We start from the raw sequence: 20,046 nt of genomic DNA on the forward strand, positions 1-20,046 counted from the left end.
CAGTGAGAGCTTCAGGATATGTTTTGATGAGAAGACAGCTGAGCTAGTTAACAGCTTCTTGTTGAAAGGGGGAATTTCAGCAAGCTGATTCAGACCTTCAGTGGCAGAAAATGAACCAAGCAGAGCCTGTGACTGCCACTTCAGTGGCAGCAGGCAATTAGAATTGTACTGCTGCTCTCACTGAATTGCACCCAGAGAAGCGTGGAAGTCTACGATGATGGTTTGTGTGAGCTGGACCCCTTTTGGAAAGGCAACGCTCTCTGGGCTGGTTGTGTAAAAAGCTCAGCCACATGCTCTAGCACTTTTTAAATCAAACTACAGAAAATTGCTTTTGTTTCACCATGACCTCTCAAAGCTCTAAATTGTATGTCATGTGATTCAGTATGCAATGACCTGACTTCTGGGTGAAGATTAAAAAAAGCCCCAACCTATTTTTATCTTACCTTCCAAATCAGCAGGTTTGACACTACTATGTATACATTCCCTCTCCTTGAGGCCTATTAAGGCACTTGTAAGGTTATATTCAATTATGCAGTGTGTGTGCTTATGAAGTGTCAGTGGTTTGTTTAGTGCTTGCTGTTAGAGCAGTGGTAGGGATGAGAAAGAAGTTTGGAATGTTGAAATGCCCGCCAAATAGTGAATTTTTTTCAAAAGTAAGATTAATTTTATTTTGTTGAGCTCTTAAATATATCTTTAAAGTAGAAATGAAACTTGAAAGATTAGTTGTTATGATGCCATATTGTTAACTTTGGGAGGAAAAAAACTTTTTTCATTAAAACCCAAAAAAGTCTATTGACTAGAATCTAAAACAGTTTTCTTCCTTTTTTTTTCCTCCCTTCTTCAAATTATGGCTTGATTGGATTAATTGCTAATTTTGCAGTTGCTTCAAAAGAGACTATCAATTGTCTTTAGAACTGTCAAGACACCTATAAACAAGTAAGTTGTTCTTTTGCTTCAAGTGATTAATGGGGACATTTGGTAAAGAGCAATTGGAATTGTTGACTTTTATCTATACAAATACGAGGTTTCTTTCTTTTCTAAATGAAGGGAGCCTCAAGCTGAGATTGGTTATTGCTTTCAGTTTACACTTCAGAGTTCTTCTGTTTGCTTTGTACATAAAATATTAAGCATGCAGTTTATTGGAGAAATAGTTTAAGGTATACCTTAGTTTTGCTTTTTTTGACAGCTCTTAGCACCTTCATTTGAATGAATAAAGGTAAGTGATTGCTCTTCAAAACACTTTAATCAAAGTAGTACAAAACACTAAATGTATCCTAATTGCCTGGGAAATTTTGAGATTTTATTTTTGTGAACAATGTGTGTAGCAGATTCCTTACCATATGGTTTAGTTAATGTAGTTAGCAATAGAAAGGGAGGACGTAGGCATGAAAACATTAATACGTAGGTGTAACTACCTGGACTGGGCCTCGAAGGGGCTTTTTTTGCAAGGGAAGTACTGTTGTGAAACTTAACTCTCGGAACTTCTAGTCCTGAACACCAGATTTCAGTGGCAATGTTTTCCTCTAGTCTTGTGAAGGGGAGCTAAGGTATGCTCCCAGGGAGGTGATGCATATTTCGAGGGGAAAGGGATGTTGAGCAAATTGCAGTTTTCTGATACAAACTTGGAGTTAGTATGACCAAATTAAACTTAAGGACTCTTGTTGCTGTGTCTTGGGAAGTCTGTATGTGCTGTTGTGATTATTGTTATTTGTTGTACTTTGTTGAAGAGCAAGTCATCACAGGAACTGAGCTGCTTTTGGACTTGCTGGTGAAATTTAAGAAATAAGTGGGAGCCTGTAAACCAGAGATGGAGGAGTTAAAGCAGTCATAGAGCTCAGATATACAGAAAGGGTGTTTGGGAGACTCACTTCAAACGTAAGGGAAGAGACTATTACAGACATTCGACAGCTTTTCTAATCACTGAGAAATATTTAAAACAACTAAGATACCTTTCCAGAAGTCTTCTGTTGTTGTCATGTTATCGTTCTGAGTTTGTTCTTCAGATGCTGTTGCTTTCCTGTTTAGGAAGATTAAATTATTTTTTAAAAGTAGAAAAGTTCCTTACTGGGGAGGGAGAATTTTAAAGTCTTCTTGTATTTCTTATACATAGTATAAAAACAGATAAGGAATGAAATCCAGATTTTATCATTTTAGGGGACTACCTTTAAAAACAAACAAAAACTCAAGAAAAAACCTTGGAAATTTATTTTTGATTGAAGACAAAGAAGCAGATGTGCCCTCCTTTTCTGTGCCTGATTCTCATAAAAACCACTTTACTAAAGACTTCTGTCTCTGATCTTTGTCAGTTGATTATGTTTAAGTGTGAAACAGTTTATGGATCTACCTAAAATGCCATGCCAAAAATCTGGGAATGTTCCATTTTGATTTAATATGACTTAGTTGAGACAACCGACTTTGTGTCATCGTGTATTCATACTGAGTTAAAACTAGAGAGAGAAGTGTTAATTCAGCATACTTCCAAAAATAAGTATTTCTGAGTAATTTACTATTATAAATGCATTATTAGTTTGGTAGCTTCAAGCAAATTTAATTTAAAAAAAAAAATCAGTGAAGAACTTAGTCCTCCAAACAAAGTTGACTAAGTGCCTGTTTTTCTATTTAGTTTTACTTTTGTCTTGCACTTCCATAGTTAAAATTTAATGTCAGATATCTAGCTATAATCAAACCTCTTCCTTTGCTGTGAATTTTGAAACATTTTATAGAAGCAATAAGTTGACATTCTATAATAAATTATAAATTAAAAAAATATTCAAATTTTTACTTTAACATCATCTGCTCACTGAGTCTTGGTTTAATGTTACTTCAACAGCTAATTCTCAGTGTGTAGCTGTCATAGTTTATACTGGAATGGTAATAGATCCTTAACTAAGACAGTTCAACAGAGCTTTCTAGCAAATGCCTATGAAATGTCAGTTGTGTGCATTAAAAATATTAAAAAATTGTATAAGCCATTTTCCTTGTTAAAAGTTAAAAAAGTGTTCCAGTGGGCACTTGAAAGTCATTGAGTGACTTGGATGGGCATGCCATTAAGTTAATTTTTTCACTTCATTTGAACAGTTTTAGGGTTTTATCATTCTTAAATTGCTCCTTTTCAAATTATCTGCACTTCAAAGGAAGTCAAAGAGCTTTGGTTAACTGCAATTTTGTCCCTCTCCTGCCTTATTGTGCTGCTAAACTATGCTGGACTAATTTGCTCCTTTAGGGCAAAAAAATCTTGTTTCCAAATTAAGCTTAAATTCTCCTGTTTGTTTGGGTTTTGATTTTTGCTTAAACAATATTGCAGAAGGAAATGCGGTCTCAGGATGGGATGGTGGGACAGAGAAAGGATGTTCTAGCTTTTGTGATTTACCCTGGAGAAAGGAACTGAAGTCAATGATTTAATCTGCACCCACATTTTGGAAGCCACTTTGTCATTTATTCTTCATGTTATCTTTATAATTACATAGCATATGATTCAGTTTTAATAACATGTTGCTGTTGAATCATACCGTTAAGTGTGTGTGTCTCATTTACAGGATTTTGCATGGCTGATGCAAACTAGGTGTGGGTTTTTGTGGTTCCATGAGCTCCATGGTTACATGGGGAAGGAAGCTGGCTGCAGGTTTGCAGGGCTAACATAGCCACAGTGCACAAAGCAGCAGCTTTTCAGCAAGGGAGTTCTGGGTATGTTCATGTGAGGATAGAGTTTCAAACTTCCCTCAAGTAGCTGTGGTGATAGAAATAGTGTTGGTAAACTATAGTGTCATACAGATTCTCTTAAAGCAGACTTCCTAGATTTTTAATACTGGTTTTGATATTGGCTGTTCCATAGGGAACGGACAGAGCTTAGGAAAAATTCTATACAGCTCGCCCATCAGACAAAGGCTCTCAAGGCCAGAACATGTTATGTGTTGGGATGCTGACAAATTTCTCTCTTTATACAGCATTGTTTTCAGAAACTTACGAAATGAGAGGGCTGTTTACAGCCGTGAGGGCTGGTGGTATTTGCAGTGCTTTGGGAGTTGACCAATTCTTTTCAAATTGAAAGCTCGTCTGATTTAATTTCATTGTGCATGCAGTGTCATTCCTCTACTTGGAGCTGTGTAAATTTGGCTTTTGCCAGATTGTGTGCGATCAGGACAGGATGTAGATCTCAGAAATAGGCTTTGAAACCTCTCGATAAAGGTATTTGACAGCAGTGTATGCAAGGGTGTCTTTGTCTCTGATCACCTGACATGATTCAGTTTTACAGAAACTGAACTCTTCTTTAGAGGGGGCTGATACTCATTTACTTTATTTTCTGTTGTATATCTATGCTGCTCCATTTAAAAAAAAAAAAAAGTGTCTAATGCCAATAAAACATCCTCCAGAACTAAGTATAAACCTATAGCTGCCAATTGCTGAAACTGAGATTGGAAGCTGATTGTTGATTTGAATTGCTGAACAGATGAGGATGATTGTTTTTTATTGTAAATCTGTCAGTAACTATCATTACTAGAAATCTGTGGCTTTTATAATCCCATCTCATTTTACTATTGGATTAATTTCAGTTCTCTATCTCAGTCCTAATACATTATGATATGAATTTCTGAGAAAAGGAGAAAAAAATCAAGGCAAATATGCTTTTTTGCCCATTTAAAAAATCTGTGCAATTATTTCATTGATGCAGGGACCAAACACTGGTTTTGGAGGCTAGCACTCAACATGGCCAGAAAGATGCCTGATACTAACTATCCTTTTGATAAATTTGGGTGAATTGAGAGTCTTAGTACTGTATTTTTCACAGCCTTGTTGACTTGGCATTAAATTTTACAAAGATTGTCCATTTTGAAATCGGTGTGTCTGCTTACAGCTTCTTTTTTGCCAAACAGCATACCCAGTCCATTTCTGTCTGGTGTTTTGTTTCTTAATTTCTGGTGACTCTGGTAGGTGAAAGATGGTAAAGTGGAAAGGGAAATGTGATTTGTAAATTTTCTTTTTTCCTCATCTGCACTAATACAAAGTTGCCTTTATTCTTACCTTGTCTCTACGTTTTTCTAGTGAGAAACTACTGCAGAAAGAGAACATCTACTTCCTTAATTGATAGAAAAAAAAAATCTGAGCTGGAGGTCTGCTTCCTGCAGATAGAAGCTAATGAACCCATGTTGAAATCAGATTGTAGCTTTATAGACATCTCTTGCAGGTTTTTTGCTGTTATTTTTTCCCCCCTGCAGACATTGTGGAGCATGCAAAACCAGCTGTCTTTCACTTTCTGGCATATGTTATAATTTAGTTCTCCAGTAAAAAGAACCTGAGTCCTCCAACTTGGAAAACAAGGTTAAAGCAGTGTTAGATATGAGCTCTTCAGAGCTGAGATTCCAAGAAACCAGTGTTATTTCTCCCTTGCTCTTGGGTTATGTGGAGATGTGGCTTGTATCAGACTGGGTTGAATTATTTCTCCAGTGTTTGCTCTGATGCCCAACCATTAAGTAGCCCTCACGGCTTAAATTAAGAATCCCTTCAGGCTCAGCTACAGGAGATTGGTGTTATCTAGTGCTGCAACACATTTGAAAACACAGGTGCATGCTGGCTTAAAATTGACTCGTCTCTGCTACCAGAGTTTGAATTTTAGATGTTTTAGTCAAGCCATCTCCAGGTTGGTGTCTTGTTTGTTCTCATAGTTTCTTTGGCCATTGAGTGCGATGTCTTTGAAGGATAGTGTTTCATCCTGTTCTGACAGATTTTTTTGACTGCTGTAATGTGTCTCCGTTGTCTGAGGGGAGACCCATCCATCTGTTTTATTATATATCAACTGTTAAGGCTTGCATGTAACGCAAGTGGTATTAGAGGCCTCAAAATTTTCTGCTGAGGAAGGTGCAAGTGTGCAATTGTGGAAGCAAAAAGCAGGAACCTTTGAACTGGGATTGCCAGAACTGAATCCTTACTATCTCTATCAGCTCAGTGTTTAACTGATTTTCACTTGGCTGGAAGTGACAGATGATTAAAGAGAAAAAGTGATACCTTTTCTGTATGTGAATACTTGGCTGAAAAGTGGTATCATCGGAGAAATGGCTTCTTTAGTCCTCGATTCAGTCAGAATCCCAATGGTCAAGCTAGAGGCACATCTACCTATTCAGTTTTTGGAGTGGCAGAAGCCTCATTCCAGGGCTGTATTTCAATAATGTAAATTAAGCCTCTGACCAGGCTTATTTTCATCTGCCAGCAACAGTGAAGCCTTGAATTTCATTTTGGGGGACATAACAGAATGTGTTTCTACAGATTTCATGTCTGCCAAACGAGCTTTCCACCTGCTCCCTATGAAAAACCCCTTTCAAGGTTTGGGTCACTCTTCCCCTTTGGGGGTGATGCATCTTGCTGTAGCAAAAGGATGTACCCAGTACACACTGTGATGCCCTTTCCAGCTTCCTTTCCTTTGAGAGTGTGTTACAGGTATTTCTCTTCTGGGATGGGAAACCCTTTCTGGTGGCTCAAGAAAAAAATACTTTTGTCTTTTTTCATAAGATGTCTTCATTTAGAGTTGAATCTCTTGCACTCATGGTTTAAAGACTTCGAAAAGAACAGTTATCTCCTGCAGAGGCCGTTGATGTGGGATAGTGGTTTATGGGATTGCCAGACTAGCGTATCTTTATCCCATTCCACTAGCTTTAAGAATTCATCATTGGATTTGATGGAAAAATAAACCTATTCCTGACAGCTGCAGAGCTGTTGCTAGCGGATCTGTAGAAATCTTTGATCTCTGACAAGAAAAGGTTATCAGAGTGGTATCTGAAGTGTTATCTAGAGCTGATGGATTTTTTTTTTCTTCCCCCCATTGCTCTGGAGTCACTGCTTGTATGAAGGACTCTGAAGTCAGCACACTGGTAATTGTGTGGGAACGCTGCTTTGAGTCACCTGTGATGTAGCTGAACCTCTACACTATCAGAGGGTATTCAGCAGTAGCTGGAGTTGTTGAATTGTACAGTCTATATGTACATTTACTTCCTCCTTTTCTTACCCTCTTGGTAATAATCCTGTGATCATGCTCCACTGAGACTCCGTAGCTGAGTAGCAATTAGAGTAATGCTGGGTGTGCTCACCCCTGTGTGTTTGTGCTGAGCACTAGGATGGAGAGGAGGTTGTGAACACCTATTCTTATGTATTTAAAAAAAAAGTATATGTCTTCCAGTGATAAGCTGTCTGTTCATCTGGTATGAATATTTATGCAGGCTGCTTGCTTCGAAGAATTTGGTCTTGCTGACTCTGTGGCTTTGGAGTTGGTTTATGAGTTGAAGTGAACAGTGGTGAGATGCTGCAACTTCGATGGTAATTATAGCATACAGCAGTGGCTTTAATAAAACAGGCTTTTCTGTAAGCTGGTGTGGTGGGGTGACCTTGGTTGGACACCAGGTGCCCACCAAAGCTCCTCTATCACTCCCCTCCTCGGCTGGACAGGGGAGTGAAGCATAAAATGAAAGGCTTGTGGGTCGAGATAAGGACAGGGAGAGATCACTCACCAATTACTGTCACGGGCAAAACAGACGTGACTTGGGGAAATTAGTTTCATTTATTACCGATCAAATCAGAGTAGGATAATGAGAAAGAAAACCAAATCTTGAAACACCTTTCCCCCACCCCTCCCTTCTTCCCAGGCTTAACCTCACTCCTGATTTTATTCCCTCCTCTCCACCAGCGGTGCAGGGGGATGGGGAAATGGGGGTTGTGGTCAGTTCATCACCTGCTGTCTCTGCCGCTCCTTCCTCCTCAGGGGCAGGCCTCCTCACACTCTTCCCCTGCTCCAGCATGGGGTCCCTCCCACAGGAGACAGTCTTACATGAACTCCAACGTGAGTCCATCCCATGGCTGCAGCTCTTCATGAACTGCTCCAGCATGGGTTCCCCACGGGGTCACAAGTCCTGCCACCAAACCTGCTCCAGCGTGGGCTCCTCTCTCCACGGGGCCACAGCTCCTGCCAGGAGCCTGCTCCAGCGCGGGCTTCCCACGGGGTCACAGCCTCCTTTGGGCACCCACCTGCTCCGGTGTGGGGTCCCCCCTGGGCTGCAGGTGGGATCTGCCCCACCGTTCCCCTCCATGGGTGCAGGGCACAGCTGCCTCACCAGGGGCTGCCCCACGGACTGTGGGGGAATCTCTGCTCCGGGCCTGGAGCACCTCCTCCCCTCCTTCTTCACTGACCTGGGTGTCTGCAGAGTTGTTTCTCTCACTTATTCTCACTCCTCTCCCCGGCTGCAGTTGCACAGGTTTTTTCCCCTTCTTCAATACGTTATCCCAGAGATGCTACCACCGTTGCTGATGGGCTCGGCCTTGGCCATCGGCAGGTCCGTCTTGGAGCTGCTGGCGCTGGCTCTACTGGACATGGGGGAAGCTTCTGGCAGCTTCTCACAGAAGCCACCCCTGTAGTCCCCAGCTACCAAAATTTGCCATGCAAACCCAATACAGCTGGACAGGATGCAACCCTGTGTTGTTCTAAGGGATTGCAGCAACTTTGGCCTGGTGAAATTGCCCTGTCTGCTTTTGTTGAGACCTTTTTAATGGTTATGTATGGCACGTAGTTTTTTCAGCCAATGATATGTTAAAAATTTCTATTTTGTTTTAATTGTATAGGACACCTGATGATCTCTCAAGGCAAATTGTGGCCCTGCAGCAAAGAGAGCTTGTGCTGAAAGAGCAGAACTCTACCGTCACAAACAGGTGAGTGATACCAATAGTGGATGGTGGTAGCAAGACACTGCGATATTAAAGTGTGTGGAAAGAAAACAAGGACTTAAAATTGAGAGAACAGCTCTTTAGATTTCCTTGCTGTTCCATGGAGCCTTCTGTGCTATCTTCTTTCCTACGTTGATGAGAAGTTTTTTCCTTACTTAAATCCTTGTAGGAAGAAAAACATGAAAAACTATGCATGGATGCAGTGAAGAGTTTATCCAGCTTTATTTTATAAGCTAAAGTGTTTGCAAGGGGAAGTGAGCTGCTTTCCCAGACCACTTCATCTGGAAAGGGAATGTCACACAAAATGTGCAAAGTAGTCATTTGGGTGTGGGAAAGGGAGTAAGAGCCCTGAGGACTGTGATTTGACTACTTAAAGCATCAGTTTGCATAGATGGTGGTGGGAAAGCATGTTTGCAGTTTTGGTGGCAAAGTATTGCTAGACTTTGGGAGGAGCAGTCTGTTTATAGAGAAGGATATGTATTTGAAACTAGAGGGTGTTCAAGCTTTTGCCCTGGTGTGGGAGTGAATATCTAATAGGGGAAATGAATTTGTCTGCCAGAGCTTAACTTTCCAGACTGCATTGGTTATACATAGCCTTTCTTAACATGGTTCCATAGTGTGCCAGAAAGTGCTTCTCGTCTTTGGTGCACATATTCTTGCTTCCCACACTGTTTTATTTCCTCACATTAGGAACCCGTTGTCTGTTCTTGTTAAAAACAATACCTCTATCTTTCAAAAAGGCTCTTGGACTGTTTGCATTGCCGAGGTGTTAGCTGACTTGACTAAGCAACAGAAGTGTGGAGAATTTCAACCTTTGGTGTGAATGTGTTGAATGTAAAGCAGTCAGCTACTGTGTAATTGAGCACTGGACAAGCACTTCTGGTTTGTCCTGGGCTGCGTTTGCTGTGTCTCCTGAGGTATATGGTAGATTTTGGTTCAAGAGATGATCATGTTCTGGGCTCTGCCTTAATAATGATGGGCAGGATTCATGCTGGGTGTTAAAAGCTTCGCGTGTGCTGCTGCTGTTAATGAAACTGTGTAGTCAGTTGTAAAATTGTTAGTCAAGTGTAAATTCCTGTGAGTGCAGCTGGCCAAACTGTTTTGTGGTTTTCGCTAAGAAGTTTAAAGGGGGGGAAAGATCTCACCAATATAAAAAAGACATTTCCTATATTAAAAATAAACCAAGCAAACCCTCAAACCCACAACTGATCGAATGATCAAATAAACCAATGATGGTAATGTTTGAGTTATTGATTTTTATTTTTTTTTCAGGCTGCTTCTCACAGCCTGTCAGAGAAATGCTTTTTCTAAATTTATTAATGACCAAAGGGAATCATCCGTTGAAAAAGCAGCCTTTTGGTAGTGCTTGTTCATGCTGGATGTAACTGTGCCAATTTAGTTCAAAAATAAAAACATGATTAAGATTACTTTTTGATTTCAAGTGAAATGGGCTGTAAAGCTGCTTAAATTAAAATTCTAACATTTTCTTGATGCAATGCTGTGTGTCATTTCCAAAACTGATAATTTCGGCTTTCTTCTGTCACATACCTTATTCTGTCTTAAAATGTAGGCAATAATATACATTTTAAAAAACCTTTCATTACAGATGATTTGAAAGTTCCCAGGAGAAGTTCTTGAGTCTTTGGAAATAAAACCTTGTTAAGGAAGCAAATCTAATTTTCTCTTTTCCCTGAGTGTCATCCAGATTTAGCTGATGGTCTTCGCTTTTATTTGTTTCATAATTGTGTTCAGAACGGTCTGTGTATTACAGTAACTTAATATGTGATCATGACTCCCTCTAGTGATTGAGCCCAGCACTTATTCAGCTTCCTATTGTTTTTTGAGCTGCGAGTTCTTTTGCCCTTAGTTGAAATGTGTTAAGTCTTCAGTACTGATAGTGTTATGTTTGATTTATAAAGTCTGTGGTTATGTATATATAGAGCAATGTGCAGTACAAAGGCAAAAGAATTTTTGCCTACCCTGAGAAGTTTTGATTAATTTTCTCCATTGAAATGAATAGTTTGGTAGATGCTCAAGAAAATATCATCAGAAGTTGACATCTGAATTTATTTTTTGGCAATGAAGTGGAAAATCACGGATAGTCCTGGCTTACCTGTTGCTAAAGGTAGTGCAAAATTCAGTTTAGTAGAAGAGGTTTGAGTGTGGTGTTAAAGATGGTGATATGACCCTCTTTCCTAAATGGCTGATATTGAGTCTGTGTACAGTGAATCTGTGTTTGGTCATCACTGAGCTTTTAAACACAGGCAGAAGAAGGCCTGGAAGGGGTTTTTGCAAGCTGAGTATTTTTACTCTCAGTCTTTACGCTGCAGTCGTCTTACTGTTTTTTATTCCCAGTGATGGTACCTTTCTCACATTGTTTAGTGACTGTGATAGACACTTGCTAGCTACTGTTTGTCTCACAACCTGACAGTTCCCAGTTTCTTTTTGAGGAGATGCTTGCTAGTGAAGCAGGAGTTAAGTGCTAATGTAGTGGGGATATGAGCAGAAATTGACTTCAGGAAACAAACCAGGCCCGGAGAAGGTATCACAAGGGAACAATTTGCTATGTAAGGTCCAATCTGTTTCTGTAAAACTGGAGATAGATCTAGCTCATCTGCTTCTCAGTGTCCCTTGGTTGATCTAGAATGGAGAGTTATGGTATACAAGCACACTAGTAACATTTTCCCAGTGGCACACGTCTTCACTAAACAGAGTAAATTTGTTTTGTCGCATTCTTCCATTGTTGAACTGCTTTTCATTTATTACTGAATATTTTTTAGAGCTAGTGTTTCTGTTATTAAAAAGGCAATAGAAGTCATCACACCACCAAAAGGCTACACCATTACAAATCAGCCTTTGCATTGCTATCTGCCTGCTTCTGGCTTGGGGATCTGAAGCTTCTGGCTTGGGGATCTGTGTAACCTGGGCAATTGCCAGTGTCTCAAGGCCTCCCAGAGATCAAGTGATAATGCATATCATATTTGCTGTATCACTCAGATTGGATGCTTTTAGACACAGAACCACAGGACTGAATTTCCTGAACAGTGGGTTTAAATCAATTTTTTTTTAACAGTGATTGTTTACATGTTTGAGTTCTGTAGACTCCCTTGGAGCCTGCTGTTTTTGCTAGGGAGGAAAACCTTCCTGTGGTGCTAGCGTGGGGAAAGAGGAGAGGGTCACTCTTGCACTGAACATATAAGCAGCAACTCACTTCTCCACTTCGCAACTTCAGGATTGCTGAGTAATGTAGCTGAAAGTGCCATTAATAGCGCGTGATGGAATCTCACTGCTGTTCTGGAGTGTGTTGCTACAAGTTGTGTAAATAGACTAAATTATACTTTCAGCAGTAACAGCGGGAAGTATCGTGGAGCTCTGTAACTGCAGAACAAAGATAACAATCCAAAGGTTTGAAAGCCCAGAAGAAGATTGCTTAGGGCCCCTTTGATATCATGAAGTGTACCTGCTCTGCTGTTTAGCAAACGGTAATGAAAGAAAGGTGCTTAATTAGTGGGTCAGTTTAACCATGCAGCCATCATTAGTTTAAGCATATTTTTTCCCCCCAGAGTGTAAATGCTAAAGGTGTGGTGCATTGAAATGTACTTTTTCAGGAGGAGTTGATAGTTGTAGTTTATAATATAGAAATTCAGCCAAGCAGTTTATAAGCTTTTGTCTTATGGAAAAATGATGTAGTTACACTATTTTTTTTGAGTGAGAAAAGCTGCATATTTATTTTTCCAGCATCCTACCTGCATATTTGGAGTCTCTGGAGAGGTTTCCTAAAACAATTCTGGCAAAGCATTCTAGAATTTGAAATGCAGGAGAAAACTTCCCATCAGTGTTGTCCTCTGAGATGGCTAAGCATGAGGGAATGGCACTGCTTACAGTTCCATCTTTGCTTTAATTCTGAAAGACAGGCTATGAAAATGTACTTTTTTGGTTAGTAGCTGTCCTTCCCAAAGTGATAATTTCTTTTCTAATTTTGCTCTTGTTGTCTAAGTGTAATATTGACTTTGGACCATTGAGGTATCTTGTAGAAAGTCAAATACAAGGAAACACATGGGTGAAGTTAGTACTGAGCAGGATGAAGGACACACAGAAAAACAGAGAAGCAGTAAATCTTTGATTCTGATGTTGGGATCCTGGAGCTGATGGCTTATTCCCATCACCTCATGTCAGAAACCCAGCCATGTGTTTTGACATATAGTTTCATATGTGAAAAGGGATACATAGAATATATTTGAAAAAATGTTCTCCTTCTCCGAGTGCTCACAGAGTTCTGTTAAGAGACATGGTTGTTTACCACCTTTATTCATATAAATCATGTTAAGCTGATTTACCCAAACAACCTGCTGTGTGTGTTGTTGCTTAAAAATGAAATAAAAAACTAAACCATTGAAGGCTGGGGAACATAGATTGCAAACTGAACAGAAAATGCTTTTGAGTTGGGCAGCAGAGGTTTTTTTATTAAAAAAAAAAACCCAATGAATGAGTGATGATAAGCTCAGAACCGTCCATCTCCATAAGTGCTGTTAGCTCAGAAGTGTGTTGTAAATCTATTGCCCATCTTCTCTTTTCCTTGGATGTCCCAAGGAGTGTCAGTCACAAATATAAATAGAGCCTGTCAGACTTCTTCCCCTAATCTTCTGGAAAGTTGGACAGAAGTTTAATTACAGTGAAACGTCTTTTATCTGACAGAGAAAGAAGTGCTAGCTTTTTGATAGGCTTTATGAGTTATTTTGTGATCAAAAGAAGCACTTAATGTCTAATATAGGACAAGGTAGGGATCTTTTTTTTCCTTCTTTTGTTCATCTATATGGCACATTGCACCTTGATTTATATGTGGAGGTGTGTGTGTACCAAATACCAGACAAATGTTTATTCACAGTGCTTCAGGGTAATATTAACTGCTGGCAGGTTCTGCATTCATTTGTAGAGCAGTATTATGAAGAAATGACTAGTAGGTATTGCTTTTTCTTTTCTCCAAAATGGATCTTTTCATGCATTTTTATACCAGAAGGTAGTTGATAACGTCCCATTAAGTGACCAATATACTCTCTCCAAATAAACATATCCAAATAGTAAGCTTCTAGAGCAACATCTGGGTATTCGTGACTCTAATAGGGTAGATACAAAGCTCTTCTAATTTTTTTCTTATCATATAGTTAGTCCCTAGCAGAAAATAGGAAGGCAAAAAATAATTTAGCCAAGATATTGACTTATGCTTCCAATTCTAAAAACATGGGATTTTGCCCAGACCTTTGCTTTTATGATTGTGCCATTTTTAGTCTGATTTCCTGAGGAAGTGAAGCTTATTACTGGGCTTTGTGTGTGTATGTAGATGAGATTGTCTGTGCCTACCCTACACTTTTGAACTTGTTTGTTGTGTTCTGTCAAGTTTGACAGATGGTAGAGGTCTCAAAAATGATAAAGTCCAGCAAGTTTAAGGAAAGCAGGTCTCTCTCTCCAGGAAAGACATCCTGTTGGTGCAACCAGAGGTCATGCCCTTTTAGGTGTCAGAGCCCTGCAAGCCAAAGACCCTCTTAAATGTCACAGTGACAGTCAGGTGCCTATCAGAGGTCGTGCCTCCTTAGCCACTGCTCATTCCGCCTTGAGACTGGCAGAGGGAGCACTGTTCTGATACCACGGTAGTATCGCAGTCTGTAATTTCTGCTATACCATGTTTTCCAAAGGCTCATGGCATCTGGTAGCACTGTGGTAATGCTGTTGGTATTATTTTCATGCTGTTGGTATGAGAAATAGAAGTCTACTTGAATCAGTAATTCACCTTTGGAGAGAGAAATCCATAGGAAATGAGGCAACTTTGGTTCTGGAGCTCATGGAACGAGTCTCTTTTCTATTTAAAAGAAAATATTTAGAGAAAGCCTGAAGAACAGCCTACAGGGGACAGACATAGCTGTAATTGTACGATCTTTTCAGCCTGGAGCTCTGTAGAAACCGTATAGTGCAAAACCAGTAAAAATATTAGTATTTGGCTTCTTACCTTATATTTGACTGTGCTTTTTGAACATTCATGGATAATATGTGAAATGCCTCTGTTCAGTGCTCTGATCATTTCTAGTAACTAAAAAATTGTAGAAGCTATTTAACTCTGTTCTTAATATTTTTTTCTTGTTCCAGGATTATGATTGATCCTTGGTGTTCCTACCAGCATCCCTGATCTTTGTGCATCTTTTTATTACTAGAATAAATGATAGCTTTCATTTGTTAGCACTCCTCTGGAGATGCTGATTCCACATTCCCTTGGGTGTCCAGGTAGCAGTGTGTATTATTAACCAGAAAAATGTATAAAAATAATCAGCTAATTTGATAGGAAGTGTAGATTGTTCTTGATGGTGTTTTGTACAGCAGACACTGTGTTTCAACACGGAGCTGCACTGTAAAAGTTATGGGAGGACAAGTTTGCCTAGCATTTCTTCTATGCATGACTCACATCTGTGCTATAAATCTTTCACTTCCGTGAGACTAGAATTCCTAAAAATCCTAGATGAAATAGATGTATGTCTAGAGTTCTTGGAAACTGGAATGAATATTTAGAATTATTGAAGTAATTTGAAGTCAAAACATTATCTATTTTCATTATTCTTATTCTTTCCTTTTTAGTGGATAGGTGCTATGATCAAATTAATGATTTACGTGAGGTTGATGGGCCAAGGGAAGAGTGCCCCACATCCATGTTGTATTTGTGATATGAATACAAAGGGAGGAGTTATAATCTCAGCTGTGCAGTAGGCAGCAGTACAAAAATACTGTACTTTGAAACCAGTAGTATTATGTAAAATCATGAGTTCAGCCTGTTGCCAACCTTTGTATAGAGCTCTGAGAATCACAGTACTTTAAGATTTCCAGTTCTTAGGGATTTGTCTCTTATTGCTTCTGCAGTGTGGCAGTAAGCCTTGAGAAATGTAATGAGTTGGGAAAAAAAGAGGACCCTTCAGTTTGGATAATATCTTTAGAATCAGTTTGGAAGCCATAAAGATGGTCCCATGGATAAGGTAGGAGAATGTGGCCCAGAGAAGTCTGTACTGAGTTTCTGGAGAAGCTTTGTGTTTCCCTGGGTTCTGCTGAGTCAATTAATAGTGACCTGAGTTTCTCATATTCTCACATGCACATCCAGAAGACCACGTGAATGAAATCTCTATTCCATATATCCTGTCTAGCCTGCACCTAACTATTTTAAAGGCAAATATATTGATTCCTATCTATCTGTACCTGTTAAGGTTTTTTGTTCCCTTCTCCCCCAAAAGCGCATGATACGCCTTTGTTTCTTCCCATATAGTATCTTCAAATTACAGCACTGACCGTGGCTCTCAAACTGCTGCTTTGAAGGGTTTTATGATAAGTTATCAACAGCCAAACAAGGTTGCATATAACTGTTTTGTCTCTTAATTTGTAATGTTAGAACTACAATATAGCTTTCCTGAGCAGTCATGAGAAGCCAGAAGATTGGTGGCAGAATGCAGAATGAATTTTCTGTCTTTTTACACTCATGACACTATCAGCTACCTTCTGGTATAAAAATGCATGAAAAATCCATTTTGGAGAAAAGAAAAAGCAATACCTACTAGTCATTTCTTCATAATATTGCTCTATAAGTGAATGCAGAACCTGCTGGCAGTTAATATTGCCCTGTAGTTGCTGTAATAACGGGGTATCGAAGACTATGCATTTTTCTAAAGTATTTTAGAGTACTGTTTATACTGTTTATTTTAAACAGATTGATGGTTTCCCAGTGCTTTGGGGGGAATGGGGACAGCCAGAATAGACTGAGACATTTTACTAAGGGAAATATGAATTCTGTAGGATTTTGTAACTGCTGTGAAGTAGTGCTGGTTCAGATACTGCCCAGGATATGGTTATATCTAAAAAATAGATTGTCTTGGCTGGGATGTCTCAATCAGTTGATCAGATCTGCACATAAACTTTGTTCAGCTCTATAGCTAATCGCTTGGTTAACAATATCTCATCTGGATCACGTCAACTCTACCACATGACTTCTTCAGCCTGCTATTACTGGTATTTTCATTATGTATTTTCTTTTTAATATTCTCTGTGTCTGCTTGTATGCACTTGTGGACATACAGACCATGGTGCAATATAGTAAATGGAGGAAATACTGTAAGTATATAGCTGCTGGTGGGGGGAGGGCATTTTTAGTTATAAATATTTTCCTAATGTCAGATTTTTATCAGCTGTACAAAAGACATAGTGCTTGAAAAGTTTAATAAAAAATAAAAAGTAAGCTGCCTTGTCTTTTTTAGCTGTGTAAGGCAAAAAAAACTTGTCATAAATTGCAGTCAGCCCCCCCCAAAGCAGCTTTCTTTTGCTGCTCTGAAAGTTAAATGACTAATGTGCATAATTTATTTGAGCATCTGTGCTAAAAACTTGCATACCAAGTTTTAGTTCAATGTGATCAACAATGGAGAAAATTAGGATTTATCATGGAAATGCTGACGGATGTGAACATGTGTAGGCTAAACCGGTGCCTGACAAACCTTCTTATTGTGCAATGCTAATGGTGAAACAAATTTTTTTTTCTGCTGTAATTGCATTTTTCCCCCCCGTCTGCTTAATTTTCTCCTTTTCAAATTTGGTGGTTTTAGTTGCACTTCATATTTGGATTCCTGCTTTTTCTGGAGTCTGCATAAAACCTCCTAAGTTGTCTTGTGATATTTCTAAGCATAAGATACCCTGAGCTCTCTGGGTGAGCGAGGGGAGGATCAGCATCCTGAGATCTAGCTGGGGCTTTGCAGTAACCTGCTCAGAACGGAAGATGGTGCCGGCAGCCTTGGCAGCTGCTCTGTCTTCCCTCCCCTCCTCCTCCACCTTTTCTGTCTTGCACAGCCAGGGTGCTGTCACCAGGATTATAAATTCTGGAGCCAATTAGCTAAAAAATGTTACAAGTGAAAGGAAAGAAATGAAAAGCTGAAGAACATCTTGATGTGAATATGCCTGTCTCGGAAACTCTTCCTGTGGAGGGCTCAGATGCAGCCTTTTACTACAGTTCTGGTGCAGTGTTTGGTGAAGCATCAGGCGCTTTTGAGGCATCTGGTTAAGGAAGGAGTAGTTGGTTTGGAGGAGTCAAGCACAGGAAAACAAGGCAAGGCCTTCTTAGGAAATTGTGCTGATAATGTAAGGTCTTCTGTTAAACGTCGGAAAGATCCTGAGGGTGTGTTTGTGCCTTGACAGTGTTTCTTCCTTTCTCCATCTTTGTCCTCAAGATTTCTTATTGAAGGAAATATACTGAATTTTTTTTTTTTTAAATTCCAAAGTCAGACTGCTTAGTTCTTGCATGGGCATCACAGAGGAGAAACATGTTTATAGTCAGTTCCTCTCTCTGTCTTTTAAGACACAGTAGTCAGTGTTTTTTGGCAGTAGTGGTGCAGCCACACTATGTTGCTTAGAAGAAATTCTGACAATTTCTCAGTGCAGTCATTCTTTTGCAGGAATGTGTCGCTCCTTAGGAGAGGAGATGGGGTGGAGTTGGAGATGGGTTCAGGAGGGACAGTTGCCAACTGGTCCAGTTATTTTGTTGCTGGTGACTTTGTTGTTTTTGTGGTGTGGCTTTGGTTTTGGTTTTTAGCTTTAGCTATATGAGAAAAACTGTAGTAGGATCTGACATTCAGAGGGCCCTTTGGGGCTGGATGGTTGGTCAGAAGGCTTAGGCATTGTACTCTGTTAGAGTTCAGAACACTGTTTCAGAACACAGCAAAATGTGATTTCCTTTCTGTCATATTTTATGTATGGACTGTTTTTATATATTTTCAATATTTAAAACAATGTTCACATATTCATAAGTTTTAGAATACATTCTCACTGTTAAGAGATGGAAATCAGTAAAAAAACCCCACAAAAAATTCCCAGTGAAAAACCCACAACAAAACCCCTAGCTTTCCTTTTATTCAAGCAACAAAAATCAAATTCTTATGAGTGGAATAACTACTGAAGAGGCTTTCTGTTTCTCAGCCAGAAAAAGCTATTGAAATATTTATGGAAATAAACCAAAATGTGTCCCTTTCTGGCTGTACAAATAAGGGATTATCAGATCTAGCCTATGGCAGTTGCAGTACATAGAGTCCAAAGTATCTACAACTAATAAAACAGAGTGTATGCTTTAAGAAAATGCTGTGAGACATTTTTTTTTTTTTTAAATGGGACTCTGCTGATGAAGTAGCACATATCCATGGGTTATCTTAATGGAAAAAAATCCCTCTTCTTGCACCTTGCATTGGAGGAAAAATTGTCACCAAGACAATGCATTAATTGACTCTTGGAAACCAAAAGTATCATTTATGTTGAGGCATCTTTATCTACTTAAAAAGCAAGACTGAAGTCACTTTGTAGCCCTTTCTCTTGTAGCTGGGAGCATGGAGCAGTGCTGCTTACATCCCCTCCAGCTGAAAGAATCTGAATCCTGTGCCACCAAGGATATAACTGCAACACGGGTTGTCTGGCTGTGTCATACTCTCCATTTGAGTGAACTTGTTCATCTGGGTCTTATGCCTGGGTTTTCATTCTACAAGTCTTGCACTGGTGTAAGAGCTGGAGCTCGTTGAAGTCAGAGTGCATTTGGTGATTCACAGAAGAATCAGCAAAACAAAGTTTGTAGGGAGAAGTAATACCTTTTATTAGACCAACTGATAGGATTAGAAGACAGACATGCATTTGGGCACACAGCCAATACTCAGATTTGATACAGAAGCAAAAGCCTTCAAGCTAAATGCAGGTTGAGAACAATTGCTCTGAGTTTAACTTGATTAATCAATTAGACAATGTGAGAGCGAAGGTAGTGGGCACATGTGGAACGGGGTGGGGGGGGAGGTATCAGACAGAAGAGATGAAAGAGCTGTTAGCATCTATGAGAGAACAATTTAGACTGAGTCTGATACATGACCAGGGTTTGGATACTTTGATAAGACAGTAGTATGAACCTTCTCCATATAGAAGGAGCTTGGAAGCAGATAGACAGTGTGGGTCATGTTTTTGCTGGAGCCATATACCAGTAAATAGAGCGTTTGCACTGATTCAGCACTGGTTTTTCGGACTTGCAATTAAGGGACTAGAACTTCAATTTCATATTAACAAAAAATATTATTTTCTATACTGTCAATAAAATAATTTTATCATATTGTTTGACTTATCTCTTCTGGGCACTCAGCTGCAGCAGCAAGTCTGAACCTGCCATTACAATGACTGTTGAATGAGTTTTGCTTCATTTGTCCAAACGTGTTCTAGGATAAATCGTGTTTCCTGAAATGCAGTTTTTGTGCCTCTTGCACTTGTGAGTACTGTGGGCTGTGCTGCTGCTGGGAAAGGCCAGCTGAAGAT

At 39.5% G+C, this 20,046-nt stretch overlaps 1 protein-coding gene across 3 annotated transcripts in view; it reads left to right on the forward strand.

Annotated features, from left to right (window-relative positions):
* Window positions 1–20,046, forward strand: part of MAD1L1 (mitotic arrest deficient 1 like 1) — a 379,497-nt gene that overhangs the window by 33,401 nt on the left and 326,050 nt on the right. For all 3 annotated transcript variants that reach the window (XM_074886096.1, XM_074886098.1, XM_074886097.1), the window contains exon 10: window positions 8,599–8,685. In XM_074886096.1, the coding sequence (XP_074742197.1) occupies window positions 8,599–8,685 (87 nt within the window). The remainder of the gene's footprint in view (window positions 1–8,598; window positions 8,686–20,046) is intronic.

Source organism: Strix uralensis, chromosome 16 (genome assembly GCF_047716275.1).
Source record: "Strix uralensis isolate ZFMK-TIS-50842 chromosome 16, bStrUra1, whole genome shotgun sequence".
In the NCBI taxonomy this organism is placed as follows: Eukaryota; Metazoa; Chordata; class Aves; order Strigiformes; family Strigidae; genus Strix; species Strix uralensis.